Genomic DNA, 27,395 nt, shown 5'->3' on the forward strand with positions numbered 1-27,395 from the left:
CATCTTTTTACCGTCCTTTAGTCTAACTTAGAAGAATTACAAAGCAGAACACATTTAGGAAATGCTCAATGAAATATTCGCTTCTTTGGTGTCATGACTTTCACTGGGGGATCTATTATAGCCTTCACATCACTTAAGCGATAAGGAGGTGTATCCTTTTTCTTAGGCCAACTGAACTGTCCGGGTCCTGAATACTGCATTACATTTACATGTATCACATTACAGCTGTCCAATTTAGTAATAGTCCCAGGGTACATGTATCACATTACAGCTGTCCAATTTAGTAATAGTCCCAGGGTACAATATTCCATCGAGCTTCACAATTACCCATTGTCCAATGACTAGCTCTTCTTCTGTCGTACTCTCTTTTCTTTTCAAGTTCATCTTCTGTCATTTTTGCACGTCTTCTACGTTGCCTCTCTCGATCCTTCCTTGTTTTTTTCTTCAAGTGCCGAACCACTAAGCTTCCTTCTTTGCCTAACTTTCTTCTATGGAAAAAGATTTTCATTCCGATCGTGTAAATACCTCCGTAGGGTGGATTCTGATTTTGAAGATGTTGGAGTCTGAACATCCATTGCTATATAGGAAGTAAAAAGAAACAAATACCTGTAAAGCAGTGGTTTCAAATTTTAACTTATAAAACATATTCGTTTAAACATACTGATCACCGTCTGTAAAGATCTACAAACTCTCGTAGCGTAATCAGTGTTTTGCAGAATAATTCCAGCAAACTAGAAGCAGGCGCTTTTTCCTACCATATACTGTAGGACAAAATAAAATAAAATATCAAACTGAACGCAGCGTCTTGATTCTATGTTTACGAAAATTATGGAAAATCTTCATACCATTCTGTAATAGTACAATACTACGAACTCTGGTGCGTTAATAAATTATACTTTCAATTAATATTATATGCACTCACAATAAAATATTAAAAGTGTTATTCTTAGAAGGACCTAAATGAGTTTTTAGTTACCTCCGCTTCTGTCTGTATTTCACTCCACAAAAGGCCGAATGGTTTCCTAAACTTATTTGTATTTAAAAGAAAGTAAAGCAATCAATAAGATTCTAAAACATACTGAGAGATAAACACAAGCCTCTAATTCATCTCGTATCTCAAATATTTCTAAGAGACTTTTCATTACTCTTTGCAATCCTTAATTCTGTAGTTTTATATAGCTTGATCATTAGAAAGAATTTTCTAATTGAAACATGAAGTATCGGCGGTCACGCATGTAACAGCGGTCATTTTTTGTGTCATCGGTCACAATAGCCAATTCGTGACCGCTGTTACAGTGACCGCCGTTTCATTTTCGGGCTATAGTTTCAGCTATCGTTCGCACGTGGGCATAATTGTGCTGGCCTCTTCAGTAATGTTAGCATTGTCAACGTGATTTAAAAAATAGTAGTTTATTTTACATACAGGAATCAACTTATTCTTTGAATCAGGCGACCGTTGTTCGTTTTCGAAAGTCATGCCTGATTTTTTTAAAATATATTTTGCACTTACCTGCGTAATTGATTGCTTATCTGCTCGATTCAGCTGCAGTCACTAATCACACGCGCCATCTTCCTTCTTAAGAAAGTATTGCCAGTTCTGAACAGGTTTCGTGCGGTGAGTAATGACATCGCTTGATGCTATGACCTCCGTTACACAGAAATATCGAGACATGACTTTGGAGGTCTGTGCTATCCACATAAATTGCTTGCAGAGATTAAATGGTACATAAGTTTATATTTCTATATGTTTAGTAAACTGTAACATCAAAAGAATATACTTTCAATTTAATGTTTAATTTTAATAGGTGCAGAATATTCTATTTTGTGTATCGAGACACGTGACCTCCGTTACATTTCTTAGGTTTATAGCTTCATAATATAGAGTTCGGAAATATTATTCGTCAATCACTTGTCTGTAAAGATAAGGACAACAATGGGGATTGTCAATCAACACAAATCTACTTCACTTTACAATTCAGTAATCCTATGGAAGCCTAGGACTGAAAGTGGCGGGTTAACTTAGTACGACCCTTATACTATCATGAAGACAGTGGGATTCCACAATTTTCGTTTACGTGTATACCCAAATTGCTGATGCGCCTGGTCTTCACAGACGCACCCTCTCGCTTCCGCTCAGGCACCCTGCTCTGCTTCTGCCCTAACTGGGTTAGATATCATTAATGCTATTTAGTGGCCATCTAGCACACGTTGGTTGGCGTGTTTACACAAGACCTCTCTGCACTAGGAAATGCAAGTGCACACCTCAAAAATAATTGCTTAAGGTATGAAATGTGATTGCAGAGAGAAAGAAGCATGCATTTCGTGAATTAATGTATGGAACGTATAATCAATCTGCACGATTTTTGTAAATAAATAAGTGGAGGGCTAATCCCAGACTTTTATATGATCGCATCACAATATGATCATAATCCTTTTGAAAATGCAACGAATATTTAATTAGATTTGAGAAAGAAATCTATGAATTCAAAGAGAACAGAGCAACAATACCAATTTGAAACAACGAGCTTCAAAGAAAAAAGATGACACAACTGGCATAGGTAATCAAATGATTGTGGCATTTTGCATCAGACAGGTAATGGACATTTCAGGCAGTCGCGTCTAATAACATTTGGAATCTGACGTTTGTGTTTAGTTCTTTCTTTTTCTTTCAGATTACACTCTACATTCAGAATGTGAATTTCTTCTTGAGCTTATAATAGTATGTGCTTTTAAAATAGCACACAAAGTAATACATTCACAAATCTTAGCTTTTGTCGTAATTAATTTACTCATTAATGTATTATTGTTACTAATATTAATAATTGTAGTGACTACGTTTCTTTCTTTTTTGCATATTTTATGATAATGGTATGCATGCCAAGAGGATATTATTATGTTGGTTCAATTTCAATAATCACCCTTTTTAACGTCTGAAGGAAAATCACCCTTTATAACGCAAGTAATTGGTAATACGCCTCTCTACTTGCAGTTTGCACTTCTGTACAACTTGTCTTCATTTCATTATTGGTATATTTTTAACGGATAAAAACATCTTTCCGATTGGTTGGTTGGTTTAATCGAAGATTCGTTTCAGCACCGAGGTAATATGAGACGTGAACCTAAGCTTAATGTCCGAATAACTTGAGCTGCCACTGGGAATTGAACTTGGGCATCCCGCCGCACTAAGGAGACTTCTGTTGGAACGTCTCTTTTATATCGAGTTGCTACGATAGGAAATATCCGTCTTAAAATTGCACTATACTGGACATTGTAATCGTGGCGTCAGCAACGCTGAAAAGGGGAATCACTTTGCTTAACCATATAAACGCTACTAGTTAATATGCGATATTACCGCTTTGGTAATGCGACATTAGCGCTGTAACCAGACCATATGGCGCGTTGGCATTTAAATTTGCTAACAAAATTAATTTTCCTTTCTCAGTCATTTGTCACGGTACATCTTTTCTTAATTTGATTTTAGTTTAGAGTCCGAAGCTATACGGGAAATTACAGCTTAACAAAGAATCCGAATCACAGAAGCTCCGACCGGGAAAGGTCACGTACAAATACAATGTATGAGGACTCTTGTAACCGCGTGTTTACAAAGTAAAAGTGACCGAAAAATTAGAAAATGGAGAATTCATCCTTTGTTAGCAAATCGGCTTTCAATAGGCCAGATTCATTTAACGCTAGCGCAGAATCGAAAATATGGAGATAAATCCATCCAATACTATCTATGTCAGTTAAACCCTTTGATGGCTTATTGTGGTCGGATATAATCGAGCTCTCCACCATTAACTAGAGTTGCCAACTGACAGGTATTTTACCAGCGAACTAGTAGAGTTGTCAGACTTAACTACATATTTCAAGGTTTAAAATGCAGTTGTTATTCGCCTGTTTTGATGATTGTTAATGGAGAATTTTATATTTCCAGAATTATATCTCTACTTGCAACGCCCCGTTGTAAGCACATTCAGACGAAGCTTTGGGTTCGCTCGACGCTAGATAGGCGCCTTCTCCCTTCGTATAGTTGATCCAATGGTATCGCTTTTACCCCCAATCGACCAGGCATTTACGCTGTGTTTATAGCGTCGGTAGAGTCCAGGCCTTGAATGTGTCATTGTCAAAGACCAAATAAATCAAAACTTGCAAAACCTGGTTGGTCATAATAGTAAAGTATCCGGCTGCAGCTACACACGATTTTAGCATCGCTTAGCCAGAGATGTGTTGTTTGAGAGACCACGAACACACGCACACACACACACACATATATATATATATATATATATATATATATATACGCGTATATTATTATTGTTGTTGTTGTTAAGTATTCTGCCTTTAGCCAGGTCCTGGTACTAATGGGTTTTATTTTCTTCTTAATTTTTTGTTTGGGCCTGGAAATGTTTCTTCCATGTTTCTCTATTTTCATCTTCCTCTTTTTACTCCCAATATTTTCTTCCATTTTTTAAATCCTAGATCACTTGTGTTCTTCTTCTTCCTAATGCTCGCTTCTCTTCCGTCTTTCCTTCTATGGCGGTATGAAGAAGACCATTTCTTCGCAATGTGTGTCCAATCCAATTGGCCTTTCTGTGAATAATGGTGGCTAGAAGCGTCCTCTTCTTTCCTGTCCGTTTTAAATATCTTCATTTGTTACTCTTTCTGTCCCCATCTTCCTCCAACACCACATTTTGAAATTTTCTAAATATTTCTTCTCTAACTTACGTAATGTTCAAATCTCTCAACCTTAAAGTCCAATACTCCATACATACTTGACCATTTGTTTCCTTAGTGGAAGAAGTTAAGATTGATCTTTACTTGTCGATGCTTCTTTAGCTATGGCAATTCTGGACCTGATCTCTTTGGTGTATTATGTATATTTCGTCAAAATACTTCCCAGATATTTTAAATGATCGACCTATTCATTCTAGCCTTAATAATCGTATCACTTGCATACCTGATCTTATGAATGATGTGCCCTCCAATCTTGAAATCTCCAATCCCCATTAATGCTTTCTTCATTAACCATTCACTGTAAATGTTGAATAATTGTGCGATATACTACATCCTTGTCTGACTCCTCTTCCAATCTCCACACTATTGGTTGCTCCTTCATTCAAGCGCAACTTGACTCGTTGTTCTATATACAGGGAATCTTCTATATATATTTTTTGTAATATTTTTCGCGATATTTTTCTGTTTAAATATGAACCGTAGGAAACAATACATCTTCTGTATAAGAGACTATTTTTCCAGGACTATTCCTCAAAGAATGTCGATAACATCACCATACACCGTGATGAATATCATCGTAAAATATCTGATCCACATAGTAGATTAACCATTAAAATGCAGATTCGCTTTTTACTAACCTCAATTTTTGTAAAGGATATATTTATTATCTATATATATATATATATATATATATATATATATATATATATATATATATATATATATATATATATATAATAATTATATCCTTTCATATTCATTTTTTATTTTAATTTAGGTCTAAATTTGGAGTGTTATAATAGCCAGAAAAAACATAAAATAACTCGTTCTGGATCATCACGAGTTTTTTCATGGACAGTTAAAAATACAACGACTAGAGAAATGTAACGAAATATACACTGAAATGAAATAATTGCTCTGGAAATTTGTTATTGAAAAGAAAAAAAAGTATCTTATAATATACCATACAAAAAAGTAACGCTAAACTGTTTGTGGTAACACTGAAGACCGACACAGTATTTGTTATAACAATAACACAGTCCCACCTGGTGTTGTATCAAACTATAGAATAAAACGTTTCAACCGGAAGCAAAGAACTGCTCTGGGCAACGATTTGCATCATGACGTATTATTGTATAGTTTCAGGTTAATTCAGATCAGAATGTAATAGGAAAAAAACACGCCACCGATAATTCCTGTTAATCCAGGAACTTTATCGACGATTAAAATTATATTGAAATACTTTCGGCCACATTCTCGAGTTTAGTTTGGCATGGTCATCGTAGTTCGAAGTTGTTCCGGAAGGTGGCAGAGTGACAAGTTACCTGTCGTGGTACAGATGCGTATTTTCGAAATACACTGGACTCTAGTCATAAGGCATTGTGAACGGGGTTATGCTTGGCAACAATGTAGGAAAAGTGAATGACGTTTATATCGCGATCCTGTTGGTGACATCACGAGTCATGACCTACATATAGCACAAAGTAAACGCCTGATGCTGTCGGCCCTTCTAACCGAGTGAGCTAGCGCAACATGCTAGTAAGGAAAATCGTTGTTGGTGTGGGTCCAAACCCTGCCTATGGAAAGTTTTTTTATTATTTTTTTTTAAATATAACACTTCTTTTGTTACAATAAGATTAAAAATAATATTCAAAAAGTGATTTAACAATTATTTTGAAAAATTTGCATTAAACTTCTTTCATTAAAATAAGTTTGCCCTTGTACTTATACAGATCCATAGCAAAACTAGTAGTAGTAGTAGTAGTAGTAGTAGTAACAGTAGTAGTAAAAGTAGTAGTAGTAGGAGGAGGAGGAACGGGTTAGAATGCAATTCATTTGTTTCCGTGCGATGTTGCCAAACTTAACGCCTTCTGGCTAGGGCTGAGTGTATTTCGAAAATATGCGGTGCAGATACAGGATTTTGCTTCTTATCCAATGTTCGTAATTTGAGGGAAACTTCCCTAATGTAGTTAAATTTCGAACTTAAATTTGGCAAAAAGGGAAAAATGGAATTTTTCGATAAAACGTGAACATAATCCAGGGAAATTCTCGCGCAGACTGATTAACCAGTATAAATGCTTAATTTACATACAATAAAACAATACAATAGCTATGGTTTGAGTATGTGTCTTTTCAAAGTATGGTGATTTGTGTGTGTGTAATTTTTTGTAAAGAAAAATTTTTAAAAAGTAGAAGCAAAAAGCAGATAAATTAAACAAATGTGATTGGCACTTCATTTACTATACCTATTTAAACTTATCAAATTATTTCTGTCATAGGAATTGGACACTCCAGAAACTAGGGGAAATTCGATGATAAGGAAAAGGAAAATTTTGAGTCAGTGGAGGAAAATTTTCTTAAGGAAACCTACAAACATTCGTCTTACCATGCCACGTTAGTCGGTCTGTTGTGAATGCTGAGGTTAGATTCATACAAAATTTCGGAAATACCAACCGTTTAAAAATATCGTTTTACCACAGGCAGCAAGAGTGCACACTACTGCTGCCCAGCAAACTTTTGATGATAAGATGATGAAACAGGATTTGTATGAACTGGATTACTGAATTGGTTATCTAGGATAACAAAGAAGGCTCGTATTCAGCATTTATGAGCTACTGTGTTACAATTTTTATCAGTTGCAGTACTTACGTGATTTTTTTTAATATAATTTTGGTCAATCAACAAAAAGAAATGATAAGAAATAGAAATAGTTTAAATTAATTTAAAGGCACTATATACCAATAATAAAACACAGTACCAATATAATTGTTGTTTATTGTGTGATGCATCTTCATATTTAGTACAGACAGTTGTGAGTAAAAGTATACACCTCGTCTCCAAAGGGTTCTTTGGCCAATACTTGAGCAACGAATTGAAAAATTAATTTATTTTTCTTTCTTGTTTATTTTCTAACAGAGAAATTCACAATTTGTTTTCCTTATGAGCTGCTTAAACTAGTATCCGATTAACCTTCTTCTTGGCAATGTATCCTTTGGGATACATAATGTTTTTGAAAATTTTTTGGTTACTTTAAGAGTACCTATTCTTAGCAATGTATTCTATGGGATACATTACGTCACAGCTTTGTCTAAACAAAACATGTAACTTGACACGGAAATTGCATGCCGTACTTTTTTTTCTGAGCAACGCAAGCCTTCTTGCCAAGAAAAGGGTTAAGAAAGTATGCACTTTTGATGGTCACTGTTTATGAAATATAAATATAAATAATTCAGGATAACCACAATAATTAAGTAACTTTCACAACACAAAACATATTTGCTTCATCACATTAGTACTTTTCCTTCCAATGTTTAAAGTTATTATTAAGTTTCACTTGAATCCAGATCCATAAGATAAATAATGTCTTCTTTCAAGTTATCGCCCAACAACAGCATGGATATAAAATCGATAACCAATAGAAAAAAGTAAACAACAATTTATCTTAATTAATAACACGTCCAATACCATTTTCAATATGTTCGGAATCATTTCAATTGAGCTGAGCGAAGCCAATAACTTCAGCGCGGCTACTTTGTACCTGGGCTTACCAAAAAGTTTCGACACTAGCTATATTTACAAGAAAGTGTTTTATTAGCTCCCGGTGTAAGAATATGGTAGCTTCTAGTTTTACTCCAGGTGTACGTGTATGTATGTGTTTCCTTATTTCTCGGCAACTACTGGCCACTTCTTAGGCATTGACTCCGCACTGTAGAGGTCTGCATGGACTCGGGCCGAGCCCGCGGGCGTACAAAGCGTATACCACTTCGGGCCCGGGCCGGGCCGGGCTCGGGCCGTGAATCTTTAAATATATAACCATATTTCTCTAGCCTTTTCGAGCCTAACTTTTTAAACATACTGTACACCGATATATATATTGCATCATTCTTTCTGGAGAACTTTTAAAGCACAACTACAGAATTGAACCTCTAATTGCTGTAAATAAAAATACAATTTTGCGTTAATTATTAGGTTTCTGTAATTTGGGCTTATTTCGGGCTCATTTGATTATCGGGCCTCACATTATAAATTCCCGGCCTAAGCAGGGCCCGGGCTAAAAATTCAGACCGGTGCAAACCTCTACTCCACTGTCTAATATTGTCCATGCTCTCTGTTTAGTATAGGCAGTGCTTGCAAAATGGAAACAAGAACATGGAATGGAAGCATGTTTAATTATTATTTTATACTTTGTTTTAAAAATAAATATCAGAGGCAGATATAGAAGATAAAAACTGGGGGACGGGATCAACCAGAACCCAGACAGTAATACGTATATCATGAGTTCACTATACGCTTTCAAAAATATATAAGTAATAGCTTCAATTATTTTTGAAACTCAAAAAAATGGAAGGACTAGGACCGCCGGTCCCGGGTTATATCCGCATCTGATAAATATGCAATGTAAACAGTGTGTGAAGAAATGACGGTTGAAACATGTCGAAAGTTGACGCACTTAGATTTATTGAATGAAATATGACTGATTCAAGTGATTACTACAATTACTTAAGAATGAATGTACAAATTTTTAGTTGTTATTAACAATGGTAGCCTATTTAGTCATATTTAGGAGTCATATTTAGTAGCCTAAATAAGTTTACTGTCATGTGAAGAAATATTTCAGCTGAGGAAAAATTGACTTTGATTTTACGTTATTTGGATATTCGAAGAATCTTCGAAGATCTAAAGCTTTCTGTTATAATGTTGACTTGAAGAATCAATAGGGGCATTATCTTCGGCTGACCAGGACGTAAGCTTATGAACTTTTTTCATGCCAGCTACCAAACGCTTTGGACTTTTAAGCACTTTCAGTTCCTTACGATAGTTCGTTCGATGTCAATTTATCTTCTTACGAACGTCTTCCCTTGTTATATTGGGATTTATTTTCTTGTAGCACAAGCAACTAATCTAAAGCTGCATTTCATTTTAATTTGTTGATGTAGTCTTGTCTACGTGAATCCCATAGTTGTGCTAGTCTATAAATTCCGTGAACGGTTGCTTCTCATCGTAACCTCTGTTAATTTTACCAACTTCTTTATTAAAACATCCTTACAGGCTCCAGACATGTTGTCCATGGTAAAACCAACAAAGAACTGAAGGAAAACTATCACATTTCAGCGGTATTGACAATAACATAGCTGCGCCCATAACTTACTTCAATATTATTGTCAATGTTCTCCAACTAAACCACAATATTGATTATTAAACTTCTAGGTTTTATTCAGTTATCACACATCAATTCATCAATATATTAATGGACTTTCAATAGTATTTGGCAATCTTTATAATAATTGTCAACAATATTGTACGTGTAGGGTCCCCTAAATGCTTTCATACTTGATATCGGTGTTCAGTCATTCAGAGTGACTAACTGATTGCGTATGCCGGTGTGACTTAGTCGAGTGGCCTTCTGATGATCGTAAGGCAGAGTCCATCATGTGTTCATGGCTCAATGAAAATCAAGGGCGTTTTGTAACGTCTTTAAAACCTGTCTTGGTGCCACTGTGAATTGGGTAAGGGTAAAAACCTGGAGAAATGAAACTAAGATGCTCACAAAGCTGAGGTATGAGTATGAAAAGCAGCGGATGTGGGTTAAATTCTCAGTCCAGTCGAACGATGTTTGCATGTTGATAGATGTGATAGCGTAGATGGGTCTTATCCAAAACGATATGAAGAGTCGTATTGTTGGAGAATTGTGACCGAAGAGTTGTTTCATATGTTAGAGCTTACAGTCATTATTTATTACGAGACTAAAGATCTAATTCAATATTGGTTTAACTATAATAACACAATTTTGGGAAGTCGATATTGTCAATAGTGTAGATGAAAGTCCCTGATCATACCGACTCCGGGTGTAGTACTGTGCTTACACCCGTTTCGCGAGTTAGAAAACTAGTCTCGAAATTTTTTTTAACACAACCTCGTTGAAAAATGGTTGTGGTAGATCACATTTTGGAAAATTAATGGCTGAGAGACCATTCTATTGGCATTGATTTCTCCGAAACTGTTTGAAGTAGAATAACAAAAAAAAAAAAAAAAAATCACGTTAATGATGATAGTACTTTAAGTGGTTTTCAAGTACGTAAGTAGGTAACAACCAATATAATCTTAGCACAATAAGCAGTTATTCGTAACATACCAATAAATTGAAAAATTATGTGGTTTTTGTTTTAATGTATAAGCGATATCTGCCAACACACTAATCTAATTCAGTGATATTTGTATGAACTATTGCTAGCCTGGCAAGAAAATATCTTGCTGTGTTAGTACCCCAGGCAATTAATTCCATTTTAGGTGGAAAGCTTGAACAAATTAAGAATACGCTTATTTTTACATATGTTTAAGTACTACTAGGTATATGTCTATCCCGAAAAGTCCCCACACATCCGAGGTGGGAAGACATTCAAAATCGCGATCAAACGTTGCGGCTTTTGTAGTTCTTAAAAACGCAAATTCTCCCTTACCATCAACCTTAATACCATGAAATAAAAACAGCTATAAATGAAATTAAAAGTTTTGAAGTATATTTGATTTGTAATGCAATTTTTTTTCAAGTGTTGGCTTAGTAGAGGTTAATTATATTTTTAAATAGTAAAATTATATATATAGTAAAATTGGAGGAAAAAATGGTATTCCTGAATCGCTTCAATCCACAACGGTTTTGCGTAAAACTCCAAGCATAAACATTATCCTTGAAGATATGAATCGAAAACATATGGCAATCAACAACGTATTTATTAAATCGGGGCAACCAAAATCTTATATTGTCCAGTGATGTTCGCGTTACTTGTACACTTATATATCAAAAGTATCAATCTCGACGACTTGTCAATGAAATGAATTCTTTAGGTTTCTGTGAATCTTACAACAAAGCATTAAAATTTGAAAATTCGGACACTATGATTAAATTTGTTTAGTTGGATCATTCAGGTTTCACCCAAACCACAGTTGATAATGCTGATTTTGACATTCGAACAGTCAACGGAGAAGAAATCTTTTACACCTTAGGACGAATAATTTGTCTAGCGATAAAAGGAAATGTTTACATTCAGGACAAACTCAAAACATCATCGGAATCCCCCACCAGTCGTCGTTGTAGAAGTGTGCCACTTACTAGTTAGAATTTTCAAGGGCTCAAAAGATTGAATCAACACAATAAAATACAAGAGTTTTCATATCTTACTGTTAGTAAACTAGATGTTGAGCGACCATACGTCCCGTTTTGACCGGAAGAATCTCGTTTTAGGAGCTTGTCCCGGCCGTCCCGTCAGTAGATTGATAAAAGTAGTATTTGTCCCGTTTTATGCAAATGAAAGAAGTAAATAAGAAACTCAGTACCTTTACTCCTTGTAAAGGTATTCATAATTAATAATAATAAAGAGGCAAGAATTCAACTGAAATTCCCTATATTAAGCGTGATACATAGTTCGCAGTACTGCTCGAAAGGCAGAAAGGTTTTAGCAGTTGCTTGTTGAACAAACTTCAATGTGTACCGGTATTTCGTTTTCTATAATTATCAAATTACTTGACCCCTCCGTGTTACAGGGAAAAAAGAGGGAGAGCTCTGATATTAGGCGCTGATAAGAACAAAGTTAGGCTTAAAAGTTCAGGGTTGATAATTCAGCACTAGGGTAACAACCCTAGTCACATTCTTTTCACTCGTAGCAATTTTATTGCCAATTTTCTTACGATCATGTCCTACTATATTGTAAGTTAAACGCTGTTTATATTTTGTACGTTATGTATATATATATATATATATATATATATATATATATATATATATATATATATATATATATATATATATGATGTTATATTACAATATAAATGTATTAGGTAGGGCTAAGGGAAACATGAACTAATTTACTGACCTGTTTCTCATTTCGGGGGGCGCGGTGGCTCAGTGGTAGAGCGTTCAACTTCGGTGCTGGGGTGCCTGGTTAGATCCCAGCTCGCGCCGTGTGGACTTTGCGGTGGACAAACACCGTGCTCCTGGGTTTTCTCGGGGTTCTCCCGTTTCCTCCCACTTTCTTCATTCCCCCATTTCACTCATCATCACCGTCTCCTTTAGCCTAACCAGCATAACCGTGGGACGTAAAACTTAAAGATTTAATTTTGTTTAAAGATTTCTGTTTCTCATTTCTCATGGTTTTTAAAAAGACCGGAAGCTATCCCGTTTCCAGCTTAAAGCTTTATGGTCACAGTAATAGAAGCAATAAACAAAATACGAATTTTAAATTAATTCGTTCTTTGTACATAATTATTAGGAAATCCCAGGAAACATTACATCTTATTAAGAATTTAAGGACAAAACATCAGCAACACATAGTAGCATTTCTTAATACCACAAATGAAAGAATTCCGTTACTTTTCATAAATGAAGAAGCCACACATGTGAGCACAATTTACACTAGGCTTCTCAGTACCATTGAATGTACGAAGAAAACTAATTAGAAGATATGAATATTAACAATTGATCAGTCGTTCTTTTCGAAAGCGTTTAACATATTGTCTGCTGCTGAACGCAATAACGATTTAAGCAAAGTTGTTTTTCACCTAGATGGATTCCATCTTTTGACTTCCTATATGATAGCAGTTGCTTATTTAATAGCTGAGAGCGGATTAGATCTCTGGGGACATATTTAAGAAAGAAATGTGTTTTTCAGATGATTAGAGGTAAATTTATTCGCACGCTATGCGTTCATATCTGGTCACTTGGTTGGCCCTGGAGCGCATTATTTCGAGGAGCTCTATATGACTGTACCAGAAAGATATAATGTCTCTGTACAGTCAAGACCAAGCTTTGAATATTGTTCCCAGCAATACTAATTTTGCAACATGCCTTGAGTATACATTTCACATAGTTTTCACGACGTTTGTAATTCAATAAATAAAGTTTTTGGTATTCTATCCATGTTTATTTTATTTAATTGGTGGTTGTTTCAAACGCACTGTAATTTTGGGTAGCTTTAACAAAATTACGAAGGGAGAAAATGTAAACAGCAGGACTTGGAAACTTTATGAGTTCATTATTTGTAACAGGTTCAAAATGCACAAGTTCTTCATTGCTGCTCAGGGAATGAGAATCTAGGAACTTCATTTGTTCGCAATACGTAAAATGTTACCTATTTTACATGCAGCTGGGCTTAACAATTATCCCAGAAGTGCTTATTTCTGTTTACAAACCATGTCTGAGTTACAAAATATAATGGCAGAAAACGAGTTCGAAACAGGACCGTAGCCAACCCAAATATGGGAGGGGGGGGGCGATCCAACCATATGATAGTTCATCACCATATTATAGTTCTTTTGCAAGCCTACTGTAAAACTTTTAGGGGGCCATCAAAAATTTAGGGGGCCGGCCCCCTAGACCCCCTGGATACGGGCCTGGTTTGAAATATTTGTCAATTAAACGTTCTTCACGGTTAGGTGAATAAACAAGATCTGAATTGGCACATTGACAGATATGATAATCGATTAATCACTAATGAGATCAAGAAAATGATTGAAGGTTCAAAGCACGGTAGAGGCATATAACCACCTATCATGACTCGATGGATATCAACTGTGTCAGAATGTGGGAGTACTTGAAGAAGTCACAGGTACTTTTTTTTTACAAATACTTCCGGCAAGCATGTGAAACTAAGAAAGTTTAGAATAGAAAGAGACGAAAATGATCTCCAGAAAGTAATGATTTGTTTTAAGATCCATATTCTTTCTGGACTACATTCGAACAAATTGTTTAACATTTCAACTGGAATAATTGAGAATGCCGGATGCAACTGTAATGACGCAACAACTATTCGGTTGAAAGGCTTAGAAACCTTGAAGGATAAAAAGTATGGGGAACCTCACTTTCGTACGAAAAAATAAAGCTAAGAATCTATCACAAGAATGATACACATCAGTAAAATCTGGTAAGCGCAAACTTACAGTTATTTCAACTATTCTTTTCTCACAAAATCATTTCTTTAACCAATTAAAAAGTGTGTTTAAATTTCAATTGTCTGCTATTCGTCTATCAATATTTAATGAACATGGGATGTTTCGACGGTCAGGTAAATATCTACTAATGAATGGCATAGATCTTCTCTTTTCAGTTTCATTAATCGTGAACTGTGCATCAGAGAAAGAAATGGCTATTGTAGCTACAGGGAATTTATTACATAAGATCGTCTGGAAGAAATTTTTGACCACTTGAAGGGAATAGAGTAACGATAGCCTTTGAAGGGTAAAATTCTGTCCACACTAACAACTGGGAACACTTACACAGCGGATATACGATAGTAATGTTTTTGTAATACATCAACAAAAACAAACAAATATTTTAATTATCTTGTGTAATTCTTGTCATTACACTAAGAATTATGCTTAAATACATATCAAAACACATAGCACCTCACAAACTTTCAATTTTGTACTTAATGAGGTTCATTTTCTAGTTCTAAGTCCCATGGTAAAGAAACATTGCGATTTTAACAAGGTAAGTTCGGGAGAAGGCACTCACCTGCAGACAAACTAAGCATGCTATTTGAAAAACCAATTCATGCTGATTATAACGAGCTAATAAAATTCCCGTACGATTGAGAACTGTTTGAGAGATTCAACTTGAAAGTTTATATGAAAAATCAGTGTATGTGCATTTCAAGGCGTTAAGACTCCATTATTAGCAACGAATATTGGCATACGAATTTAAATCTATAGAAACTAACAGAAACAACTATTTTGCAATGACTAACGGGTTTGTTAGTTAAAATTAGTAATTATACTGTTCACAATAATGACAAGTTAGAGAAGAAAATTAATCATTGTTGTCCTTCTGTTCTATGAAGAAAAGACGCAGGTAAAAGATTTCCTTCCACCATGAACATTTTATATGTGCAATTGTGTTGCATCGGTCAAGGGAACATTTCGTATTACCAAAGGAAAAAGCCAATTCAACAGGTAATTCACAAGGTATATAATTTGTTCGGTACCTTGCTTTGTGGAATGCAAACTGAAACAATCCAATGTATCGTGGTGTTTGGAACTGATCCATTAGCACGGACACGAACTTTATTTGATTGTTTCGCTGGCACAGAATGACGTTTTTGCCATTTGTCATCCAACTTGCAATAGACAATTTGTCTGTGAATGGACCCCAGTGATCAAGCAGTAGCAACTTGAAACCATTTGGTCGCTAGGAGGCGCAATCGTGCATTTAACGTTGAATTTCTCGAAAAGTTCTTAACCGTACAGGAATTTTATTAGCTTGTTATAATCAGCATGAATTGGTTCTTCAAATAACATGCTTAGTTTCTCTGCAAGCAAGTGCTTTCTCCCGAACTTTCCTTGTAAGAACTTTGGAAACAGCCATGTTTGACCGCCATATTGAATACAGTCGGACTCATGGAGATTTTTTTTTCTAAAAGTGAGTATATATCAAGCAGTTCTGAAACATAGGTTAGAATTAACTTGACCTTAATTTGTTCAATCTTAAGGAGTTAATTGCTTGAGGTATAGCGTTAAAACGTAAGACATACCGAGTTCAATACAACGGAATACAAAGAAGAGAAAAACACCAATAATGAATAATGAAAATTACATGCTAATAGTAACCAATACTAAACATAGGTGATACGTTATGCTAACATACATTTTGTAAAGTACTTTTAATATAATTAAAGCATTTTAATGGGATGTAACTGAACATTTTTTTTATCTTTTACATAAGCTATTAAAGTTAAGTATTTGATATGAACCTTTGCTCTCAAGGTAAACTATATTATTACTTATCTCAGTGTTACGTAGAAAGCTGTGTTGCAGCTTTGTATGTCATGTCAGTATGTTATTTATTTATTTACAAATACGCGTATATCTGGAGGAATGATTTTCTAAACCTTATAAGAGCTGCATGTGCATATCGTGCCTAGTGAAATTATTTGATTGCAGTAATGGATTGCAGAATGTTCTCGCCTTTAGTTGCAGATATCGCCAATTGGACCACAACAATCTCATCTATTGATTGCCTTTCTATTGTTTCCCATATATTCTGCGTAACTTAAATTCCTTTCCTTAGCTCAGTAAGCTCTTCGCATTTTGTATTGCGTGTCAAGACAAGCTGGCCTAAAGGAACTAACCTACCAAAAACTTGAAGCAAACTAATTGACTTAGAACTGAGTTGTACCGGTAGAATTGGCTCAAGCTTGCAGCAAGCTTAAAGTGCTTTAAGGATCGAGTATGTACTTCAGAAGTAGTATATATTTTTTTTTCTATTTATTGGCATTGGTCTCGTCAAGATTATTTGGGCTATATTGGGCAAGGTGGACGACTATATTATTTATAGCTTCGCTTCGTCAGCTCAAATGCCCATTTCAAACAAGTGTGTCTTCAGTATTGTATGATTCAGAACACTTCTTCAAAAGATAACTTATTCCGAAGATGATCCGAGCACTGGCTTTTCACAAAAGACGTCATATAAATTTTATAGTATATTATTTAGTAAAGTTCACGGAGTTGAGGTCGGAAATTGTCACATCCATTTCACAAACTTCTTTTACCCAAGTTCATCCCTGGAAAACACCATCCGCTGCCACAAGCTCTAAAAATATCCTCCCGTATTGTTTTCAAACGTTATAACCAGATTAATTTTCTGTTGCCTGTCTTAACGGAGACTCGAACCTGAAATCATCAAATGATCTAGAATGTCCTAATGATTCATGGTTCAAAGTCGTTTGGTCTACCACGATTTCATACCGTTTGTTGTCCAATACATAATGTTGAAGATTAAAAAGAATATTGGAAATACAAACAAGGAATATAAATCAAGCCTCCCCTGACGATAATATTCCTTTTTCCTTGTTCTGAAGATGAAAGGAAATCTCCGGGATCTCCGCGTGTCCACGTGGGACGGTCGCCTGTCGTTCACAATCTACAAAAATACAAGAAAGAAAAAATAAATTTATAAACTGACTTAGGAATGCACTATTTCTATTATCATACACACGCACAAAAAAAAATGTATTTAGAATTTTTAAAGAAGCGGGTTCAAGCATATCTTACAGTAGTCAGAACAGTAATACACGGGTCCCGAGGTAACTATTAGAAGGTAAATTGAGTTTACCTGACAATATTAATTACATAATACAAATGAACAACTTGATGTTTCAGTGATGGGGCTAAAGTCGATTGCATAGTAATATATTCCTGGTCTTTAAGACTTATACTACAGAACACAACAACAAACTGAGTTTAAATATATCAAAATTTTATTGAACTGATTAATAACAAGCAGATTGGTTAACGTGAACAAAAATGATTTATAAAAGCAAAATATATCTGAAAATACAGTCGTGGATTAAAGATATATACATATATGTTTGTCAAGTGACAGCTGCTCTGGTCATTAAATTTCGTAGAAACTTAGAATGTTAATTGAAACAGAAATGTAACTACGTTGTCTAAAGAAAACCTGAAAAGTAAACTACGATTGTAGCAACAGAGTACATTAACCATTTGACACGGTATAACATGAATGCGTATGTTATGTCATGGTCATATACACTTTATTACTCCCCCTCTCAGAAGTCCGTTCTTCATTAGAACTGCTTTATTTTCTTTTTTTATTTTGTAAAAGTTGCCACAAAGGAAAATAGTATCTATTGTTCGGTGACAAGCAAGAGTAGGATGACTACGTCACATTTATTTTTTTCTGAGATCTGCACGCATTTTTTCACACGACGGAAAATATTCGAATGTTTTGTTGTCAAGCAAGGATCCAAGGCAGATTGTAAGAAAGCAATACAGATTTAAGGTTCACAGTACATGATCATAGAAGTCAAAATTGCTCTTATCAGCTCTTTTTCAGCTTCAGATCTCTATTTACTCAAAAAGATCAGAAAGGTTTAATTTTCGCAGTGCAACTGTGTTAAAAGAAAACCTTTGCAGTCACTTTTGCAGGAATGATTGAGATTTTTTTAAATCTTTTTCCCTCTCATAATTATTCAATGAATCCCAATGCGACTTGGTATATAACTTACGAAATAACATGTGTGTATTCCAAGATAGATTGTGTCCAAGTACATGTAGCAGGGGCAAGTCCAGGGCGCGAAAAACTTCCCGAGAAGGATTTTTTGGAGGGAGTTTTCCGAATTATCTCAAATTTCTTTTTTTCTGGTACATAACATATACATGTATTAGATGTCATCTGAAAGTTATTTAATTCTGAAAAGAATGACGTGTCAGTTATTTGGGTGAATAGCTCTGTGGTTAAAATACTTTTATCACATCGTACTTTTCATTGTTTTTAAACGAAAGATGGATTTTCCAATAGGATTTGGAAACATTTTCCCCTCGTAACTATTCACGATATTGAGATCTAACGTGCCACATGAGTGACGAAGACAAAAATGTATTTCAAGATAGATTGTATCCGAGTATGTGCAGCCGGGGTAGATCAAGAGGGCACAAAATCTTCCCAACGATACTTTTTGGAGACAAATTTGCCGAATTACAGTAGAGCGTCGATTATCCAAACGTCGGTCAACCGAACGACCGCTTAACCGAACTGTGTACTCGCTCGCACCTGTTACTCTCCCACCCTACCGTCCATCATCCCCCTCACTCCCAAACCAAGTTTCCCACAGTAGTCGCCGCACTGAGCCACCGCTGGCGGAACATTGCTTCTAATGGCGCCTTCATAAGGCGCTGCTGATCGGCCAAGCCGCCAGTCGCTGTGTTTCAACAATCAGCACACTTCTGTCGGTTTGGCACTGGCTGTAGAAGTAGCGGCAGTATCAAAGCTGTTCACAGCAACAGCTGCGCCAGCTTAGATTGATTGATTTTTGAGTTTTACGTCCCGTTCAGCAGCAAGGCTATATGAGACGTGGAACTACTGATTAACGTGGAATCCGAACCACAGGAGCTCCCGCCGGGAATCGAACCCGGGTCTCCCGCGCCAAATGCGCGTACGCTAACCGCTTAGCCACGAAGGAGCTCTGCGCCAGCTTAGAGTTGAGGCGTGCCGCTCCGCGCAGTTTGAAGGATTGCGCGCCCCCAAGAAGAGCTTCTCACGGTGTAAAAGAGATGCCTGTTTTTATGAATAAATTTACTGTACAGTACTTCTTTTTGGCAAATAAACATGTACAGTTTGATTATCCGAACAAACCAGTTTTCCGAACACCCATGTCCCCCAATTACTTCGGACAATCGACGCTCTACTGTATTTCAAATTACCCTTTTCGTGTACGTCATAAACTCGCGGATTTGATCAAGTTTGAAAGCTTATTTTGTCTTTAAAAGAATGACGTGCGAATCATAATGCTTAGCAGTAGATACCTAACTGAAAGTCCACAGTTTTCCTTAAAAATGCCACTGTTTGAAAGGGCTCATAGAAACGTAGAATATTAATTGAAACAGAAACGTAACTACGTTGTCTAAAGAAAACCTGAAAAGTAAACTACGATTGTAGCAACAGACTAACTCTATAAACTATGGAACCCGAAGGTTCAATTCTGCCTTCATAAAAATCACCATTAGCTTCTGTCCTTAGTGAACTAGATCCAGTTTCTGCATTGTATTCCCATTTTTGTGAGGTAAACCTTAATATTGTCTTCCCATGTGCACCTTACTCTTCCTAATGGCCTCTTTCCGATCTTGTTTCTAGTTAAAATTCTGGGTGTTATTGAAAGCATTCTTACTCCTTTCCATGCTGGCTACACGACTGAATACTCAAGCTTCATAGAATAAATGGCCCTGACAATGTTAGGTAAAAGGTATAAGTTTTGCAGTTCGTCTTTATGAAGTTTCTGCCATTCCCCGTTCCCGCACCTCTTGGGTCCGATATTCGCCTCAGGATTTTATTTTCAAATACTTTCAGTCTGTGTTCTTGAGTCAAAGTAAGCGACCACGTTTCGCAATTACACAACACAACAAGCATATTTATTATTACTCATGATTGGTTACCCATTTCAAAATTTACATGCCAAAAAAAGAAATAAATGAAAGCAAATTGATTGCTAAGAAAATATATGGATGGTTACTCCTGAATCTCGAAAGGAAACGTTGGTGTACATCAATAGGATATTTGGTGAGAATAAATTATACGCTTATAATCTAATAAATAAGTGACTGGGAGATACTTTATTAATTTGTTTTATAATAACAAGTAAATATTTAATAACTGTTATAATATGTCTACATATGGTTGTTGATATATACTATATACAAAGTTATTTTTCTTACACTTATCAAACTAGTATTTTATAATGTTAATAAAACAATATTATAAGAAAAATTTCCCAAAGAGAAATTTAAGGCTTAAGGAAAATTTGGGGAAAATAAAACGAATACTGAAAAATATAACATAATTTTGAATATAAAATTTTCTGTAACATGAAAAAATTATGCTATTAGCTAGGAGGAAATGACAAAAGTAAGAATATCCAAAACAAGAAAGTAGTTGCAATATATGGATCAAATAATACGAGATGTAGAAAAGAAAAAGAACAGGGATATGACAAATCTGGCTCACGATAAGGAAGAGAAATTGTGAGGAAATTAAAAATCTGGCTCACGATAAGGAAGAGAAATTGTGAGGAAATTAAAAATCTGGCTCAGAATAGGAAAGAGAAATTGCGAGGAAACTAAAATCTGGCTCAGGATAGGAAAGAGAAATTGCGTGGAAGTGCAAAGTCTGGTTGAGACGAAGGAAGAAAAACTACGAAGAAATAGAAAATCTTGGCTCAGGATAAGGAAGGAAAACTACGAAGATATTAAAAGCCTGGCTCAGAATAGGAAACAACAAACTAAGAGGAAGTAAAAAGTCTAGCTGAGAGCCAGAAAGAAAATCTACGAGGATATTAAAAGTGTGACTCGAAAATAGGGAAGAAAAACTATGATTCCGGAAGCAATGAGAAGCCTGACCCAAGATAAGGAAGAAAAATTGAAATCTTTAAGTAGTACGTCCCACAATTATGCCAGTTAGGCTAAAGGAGACGGTGTTGATGAGAAATGAATGAAATAGTGGAATGAAGAAAGTGGGAGGCCACGGGAGAACTCCGAGAAAACTCCGGTGTGTTTTTTGACCACCACAAAGCTTACTCGGCGCGAGCTGGGATCGAAACAAGGAATCTATGCACCAGAGGTGAACGCCCTATCAGTGAGACACCGTTGCTCCTAGGATAAGCAAGAATATAGTTGCATCAAACCATTGGAAAAGTTGCTGACTCGAGAACAAAAGTGTGCCAAATAATAATAACATGATCTTCAGATGCATAATGTTTATTTCGTAATGAGAGAAGCTTTTGAAGAAAGTCTTCTGGGATTTAAATAAACTTCTTGGAAACTGAAAGAAACAGTGTAAACCATTGCATTAATTACGTCATTATCCAACAAGTTTCTTTGTTATTATATCTGTAAATGACATTTTTAATATAAAATAGTTATTATTTTTTTGTCATAAACTTTAAAAAATATAGACCGGCTTCACGTAAAAGAGAAGCTTCAATTTTCCCCTTCTCTCCAAGGTACTCCTGAATCTCAATTAATGTCTTCGTTTCTTCTGTTTGCATGGAAGATAGAACCCAAATAAGACTCAAATTCAGTCTAATTAATGCTTCATTCAAAGAAGGCTACAATATAATACAAACCGTATTCTGTTTCTGAAGTTAATTAACATATTTCTTTAATTGTGAACAAGCGACCGTGACCTAGCAAATTAAAGAATAAAATAATATTCGGAATATACACGGTATATATATTTCTCTTTTACAGAATAAATAACATTAAAAAACTAGCGTTGGTAATTCTCTTCTGGATTGTATCCAATAGCTGGAAATCTTCGCTTTTTTTTTCTTTCTTCACAAATCTTGAATTGTCTGTACCCTCCGTTTTTCTCGTTCCTTGTTTTCACCGTCATCCAAATCTAACTATTTGTGTTTCAAAATAAGCTTTATACGAACTCGTAAGAAAAAAAGAGCATCCAGGTATCTTACTCATTGCTTACACTTAGAGTGCATCTCTGAGATTAACATGACATAAAGTGCGCAAAGGTGTTACGAGTAAATGGTCAAAACAAGGACTACCGGTATGTATCGAAATTATTAGTGTATAGTAATATTACAAACAGTGGTGTACACAGGCTCTTACCAAGGAGGATGTTCATACACTCAATTTCACATCCTTTTAGAACAAAGTGGATTTTTGTATCCTCAAGGGGTGTTTAAAATTCACCCAGATGTGTTACAATAACTTACCATAAATTATTATATTCTGAAAACAAAACAAAGTGACTTTCCTTACACGTTGTCAAATTAAGAAGACTCCCATACTATGCATACTGAATACTATGCATACTATACATACTGAATACTGAAACGGGAAATAATCTACATACAGGGTGCCCGAGAAGTCCCTAACCATTTCTGGAAAGGAGCACTTGAATTTAAATGAAGCGTTTATAATATAAAAGAAGACACGGTAAATCGACGAAATCATAGCAATTGGAGGTAACCACCCCCTATATCCAAGCAGAGTTGGCATATCTCTTCACGGTGCAACTGAACACACGCTGCAACATTGCTGGGGTAATAGTACGTACCGATGCCTAAATACGTTGACGCGTGTGCACCAAATCCGTAATCTTCATCATGCGCACTTCAAGAGTGGGGACTTGGCGCACCTGGAAATTTTAAAGGAGATTTCTCATGGGTTTCAATGAGATGTGCCTGTTACAGCATAAACTTTAAAGCTGATTGAACAAAGGTGCCTCCCACACGCGCGTTTTAGGTCGCTGGTGGCACTCATTAGATTTTGAGGTGTGACATTATTTTCGGGTTAAATTCCAAAGTTGGGCGTCCGTTTCCAGCAAAATTTTTAAAATTTACAGGAAAGATATGGATACTTTGATCATTTGTGTGCTTGATAATATATAAGAGTCTCGAAAAATCTGTTTATTTCTTATATATAAGCGGTTATAAACATGGGACTATACGGTGAGCGGAGGGAACTACTTGGCGCAAGGTAACCGAACAGTTGCATTGTGGGAAAGAAACGAGCATTTATGTTATCAACATGGCGAATGTACAAGGGGAATTAACTAACAGTTTTAACATTTGTGAAGCAATACGTTGATAACGAGCAAAATCTTTTAAAAGTTTGTGAAGAGCACGGATTAATGAACCTAATAACAAATTGCAGTAAGTGTGGAAAGGAGATAACAGCGAAAAAACTTGGCAAAAGCGGACGCCCAACTTCGGAATATATGCCTTATTTTCTATTAGAAATAAAACAATTGAACTTTGATTATATCATAATGATGCTTTTGAGAACGCTAAATTTGGTTCAAGAATTATTAAATCACAAACTTAATCACTTTCACTTTCGATCATTTTAAATATCTCTCCCTCCCCAACCCCTAATTTGCACCATCAAAGTGAAAAAATAAACCATCCTAGGCCCGAATTTCATCTATGTGGCAAATTTGATCGGGATTGGTGTCGTGGTTCAAGAGTTATTATTTATTTTTATATATATATCTCTCCTCCCCCTCCCCTAAGTTGTACCATCAAAGTGAAATAATAAAAACAATCCCACGCCCGAACTCACTTGCGGATCTAGGTTTATTTAATGGAACTGCACCCAAGTACTTGCGGAAGGATGGGCACCGATGCATGGACTTTACTCAACTGTAATCTTGCATTTTTTGAATTACCCATAATCCATTCCATATTTCATAATACCTTTTAATGTTATCTGATATTAAAAGCCTTGTTAGATTTGTAATTTAATATTCCTCACTAGATGGCGCTCTTAAATAATATGAAGCCATGTTCATAATTAACTCTACAACTAATCTTTATGTCGTATTATAGCCCCATACCTTTTAAGAATATGCTTTTCTTTCAAACGTTCCTCGCTTACTGTAAGTCAATTTTCTTTGTTGGTTTCTGCTCTAGAATATTATCACTTCCCACTAATATCTAGCGGCTTATAGTTTACTTAACGTCTACATCCCTGCCACTCCGAAATAGAACATAGTTTCATGGAGACGGAAGCACTCAGGACTTAAAAAGGTCAACTTTTATAGACAGCAAAGAAACACAGGTGTCTGCTCGCGTTGTTGTCTTCTGGCCCGGAGTCAAATCATGTCGGACCCAACTTGTAGTGCTTCCCAAGTTGATGGAGGTGCTGCCGAATGGTTTCTGAACTAACATTGAATTGTAGTCCCAGTTCCTCTCATGTCTGGCCACTGTTCGCCTCAATTGATGCCTGAAGATCTTCATTTTGTACATGTGTTGGTCTTCGGGCACATGGTGCGTCTTCAAGTGTTTCGTCACCATCCTTAAACTTGTTAAACCACCGCTGCACTGTCCCCGTAGTCACGATACCTTTACCAAAGGCCTGGCATATCTTTCGCCTCGTTGCAGCAGCGTCTGACCATAGTTTGAAGTCGTACAGCATACACACCCTTATGACGCTCTGTGGAGTGGAGGTCCCATGTTCACTCTGTCCTTACGCAAATTCACGGTGTAACTGAACTGCTACAACCAAGTAGGTAGTATGTTGCATATACCCACATCAACAGCTGACCTTCGCCTTATCTGCATTCGTAGTCAACTCACGGTGCGAGGACCAATGGAACACTGATCTCTACAAAAAGCGACAGAACTTTCTTGGTTACCTTTATACTATCTATGAAAATCATTATTCAAAGAATCAATATAAAGATGCTATATCACTTAATCCTAGTCACCATTACTAGTATTATTTTATAAATAATAATAATAATAAAATGAAATAAACTTTCTACGATTATATCCTTTAGACTAAGGAAGGCGGATGATTAATGCAAGTGAATGATGATAGAAGAAACAGTGGAATGAGAAAGTGGGAGGAAATAGGATTATTCCGAGAAAACACACCAACATCATGATGTCCACCACAACCTTATTTAGCTGAAGATTGAACCAGGACCTCACGCGCCAGAGATAAGCGCTTTACCACTGAGCCATCTTGTCCTCAATAATAATAATAATAATAATAATAATAATAATAATAATAATAATAATAATAATAATAATACCTATAATCATATAGAATAATATTATTACTAACAATACAATAGTTGTAAGTCAACTTAGTGTATTCTGGCACGTAGGCAGGAATTTATTTCATAGAAGGCTCAAAATTCAATATAAGGATAAATTTTATTAAAATTTCTAAAATCACACATAAACTAGACTAAATTTACACGGTGGTTGAGATTAGGGGGTATCCGGACTCCAGAACCCACCCCTGGGTAATTTCTTGTTGATCACGTAGCCAGTTGTTAAAGGGTTCAAATGACACCACTGCGAAGAACTAACACCGTGCGTGATACCCTGCGAAACTACCGATGGAAAATACTCGATCATTTGTCGTATATTCCTGGATATGAGTCTGTGTGATTGCGATTGCTAAGATGAAAGAATTACCTCTCGGGGAGGATTGCGATACAAAGGAAGCTATCATAGGCGCAACCAGTGTTTCTTTCAGAAACAATGTTCCGGGGGGGGGGCACACTTAGTATTCCGGTGGGCACTGCTGGTACTGTTCTATTTATTATTATATTATAAACGTATTATTTTAGTGTTCTCCGGGGGGCACTCTCAGAGCTCTGGGGGGGCAGTGCCACCCAAAAAACATGTCTGGAAGAAACACTGGGCGCAACTTGTGCAAAATTTACAAAGATGGATATATTGACGGTGAACGATACCTTCCACAGATATAGCAGTAGATCTTCTACAATGTGTAATCAAAAAGTATGCTAAATGTAGTTGTAAAGTGCCATCTATCGATGTTGTATTATTTCAATTAGTAAGCCCGATAGCCTAAATCTTTGGTACAGTCAGTGTCGAGTTTGAACGAGTTGTGACATGTTAGTTGGCTTCCAGAGGCAGAGGAGTGAGGGCGTGTTAAGAGTTTTTGTTGCGCGCCAATATTAAATTATGTTCTAAGCAGCAAAGAAGTGCCAAAGTAGCTCACAAAATGTGAAAATCAGTTCATGGCGATAAAGTGGTGCTATTGAAGACTGTTTACACGTGGTATGAGCGAGTGAAAGGCGGCAAGGAGCCGTTGAAAACGAGCAACAATCGAGACGTTCTTTGACGTCAAAAACAGATGAAAACGTGCAAAAAGTGGTACACATGATTTGTTCAAACAGGCAAATGACTATTCGAGAGTTTTCCGAAGAACTAAACATCTCCTATGGGTCCGTGAAAAGCATTTTAACCGCCAATTATATGGGGAAATGGATTCCTTTTCCCCCACAAACACGCACCGTGTCACACCTTACTTTTGTTCATCGAATTTTTGACCGAAAAAATGTTCCAGTCTGTCCACATCAAATTCCATGTAAGCTTAATTCTTTCTTTCTAATAAAATTATTCGTTGTATGTTTTGATCACGCCTCCTCGTACATGATGGGTGACTGTACTGAAACAATGTAAAGAGCAATAAACTCATATAAGAATTATAGCAGTGTTTCACTGCTTCTTTTTATCCATTGGGTTTATTGTGTATGTGGAAGTACATTGTAAAAAAAAAAATGAAGAATATAATTCAATTATGGTCTTCGGTTTATGCTCCTATTAACCTTCTGCTATCTCCATCCGGCAAATTCGTGTACCTACTTCTCTCATTTTGCA

General features: G+C 36.0%; 1 protein-coding gene across 1 annotated transcript in view; it reads right to left on the bottom strand.

The window, feature by feature from the left end:
* Positions 1–280: 280 nt before the first annotated feature.
* The window catches only part of LOC145681730 (glycine receptor subunit beta-type 4-like), a 73,311-nt gene continuing 46,196 nt past the window's right edge, over positions 281–27,395 (bottom strand). Inside the window, exons 8-9 of the mRNA XM_081753340.1 lie at positions 17,519–17,641; positions 281–577 (exon numbers count right to left, since the gene is read on the bottom strand). Of these exons, the coding sequence (XP_081609466.1) occupies positions 281–577; positions 17,519–17,641 (420 nt within the window). The remainder of the gene's footprint in view (positions 578–17,518; positions 17,642–27,395) is intronic.

Source organism: Thermobia domestica, chromosome 3 (genome assembly GCF_964235325.1).
Source record: "Thermobia domestica chromosome 3, izTheDome1.hap1.1, whole genome shotgun sequence".
Taxonomy (NCBI): domain Eukaryota; kingdom Metazoa; phylum Arthropoda; class Insecta; order Zygentoma; family Lepismatidae; genus Thermobia; species Thermobia domestica.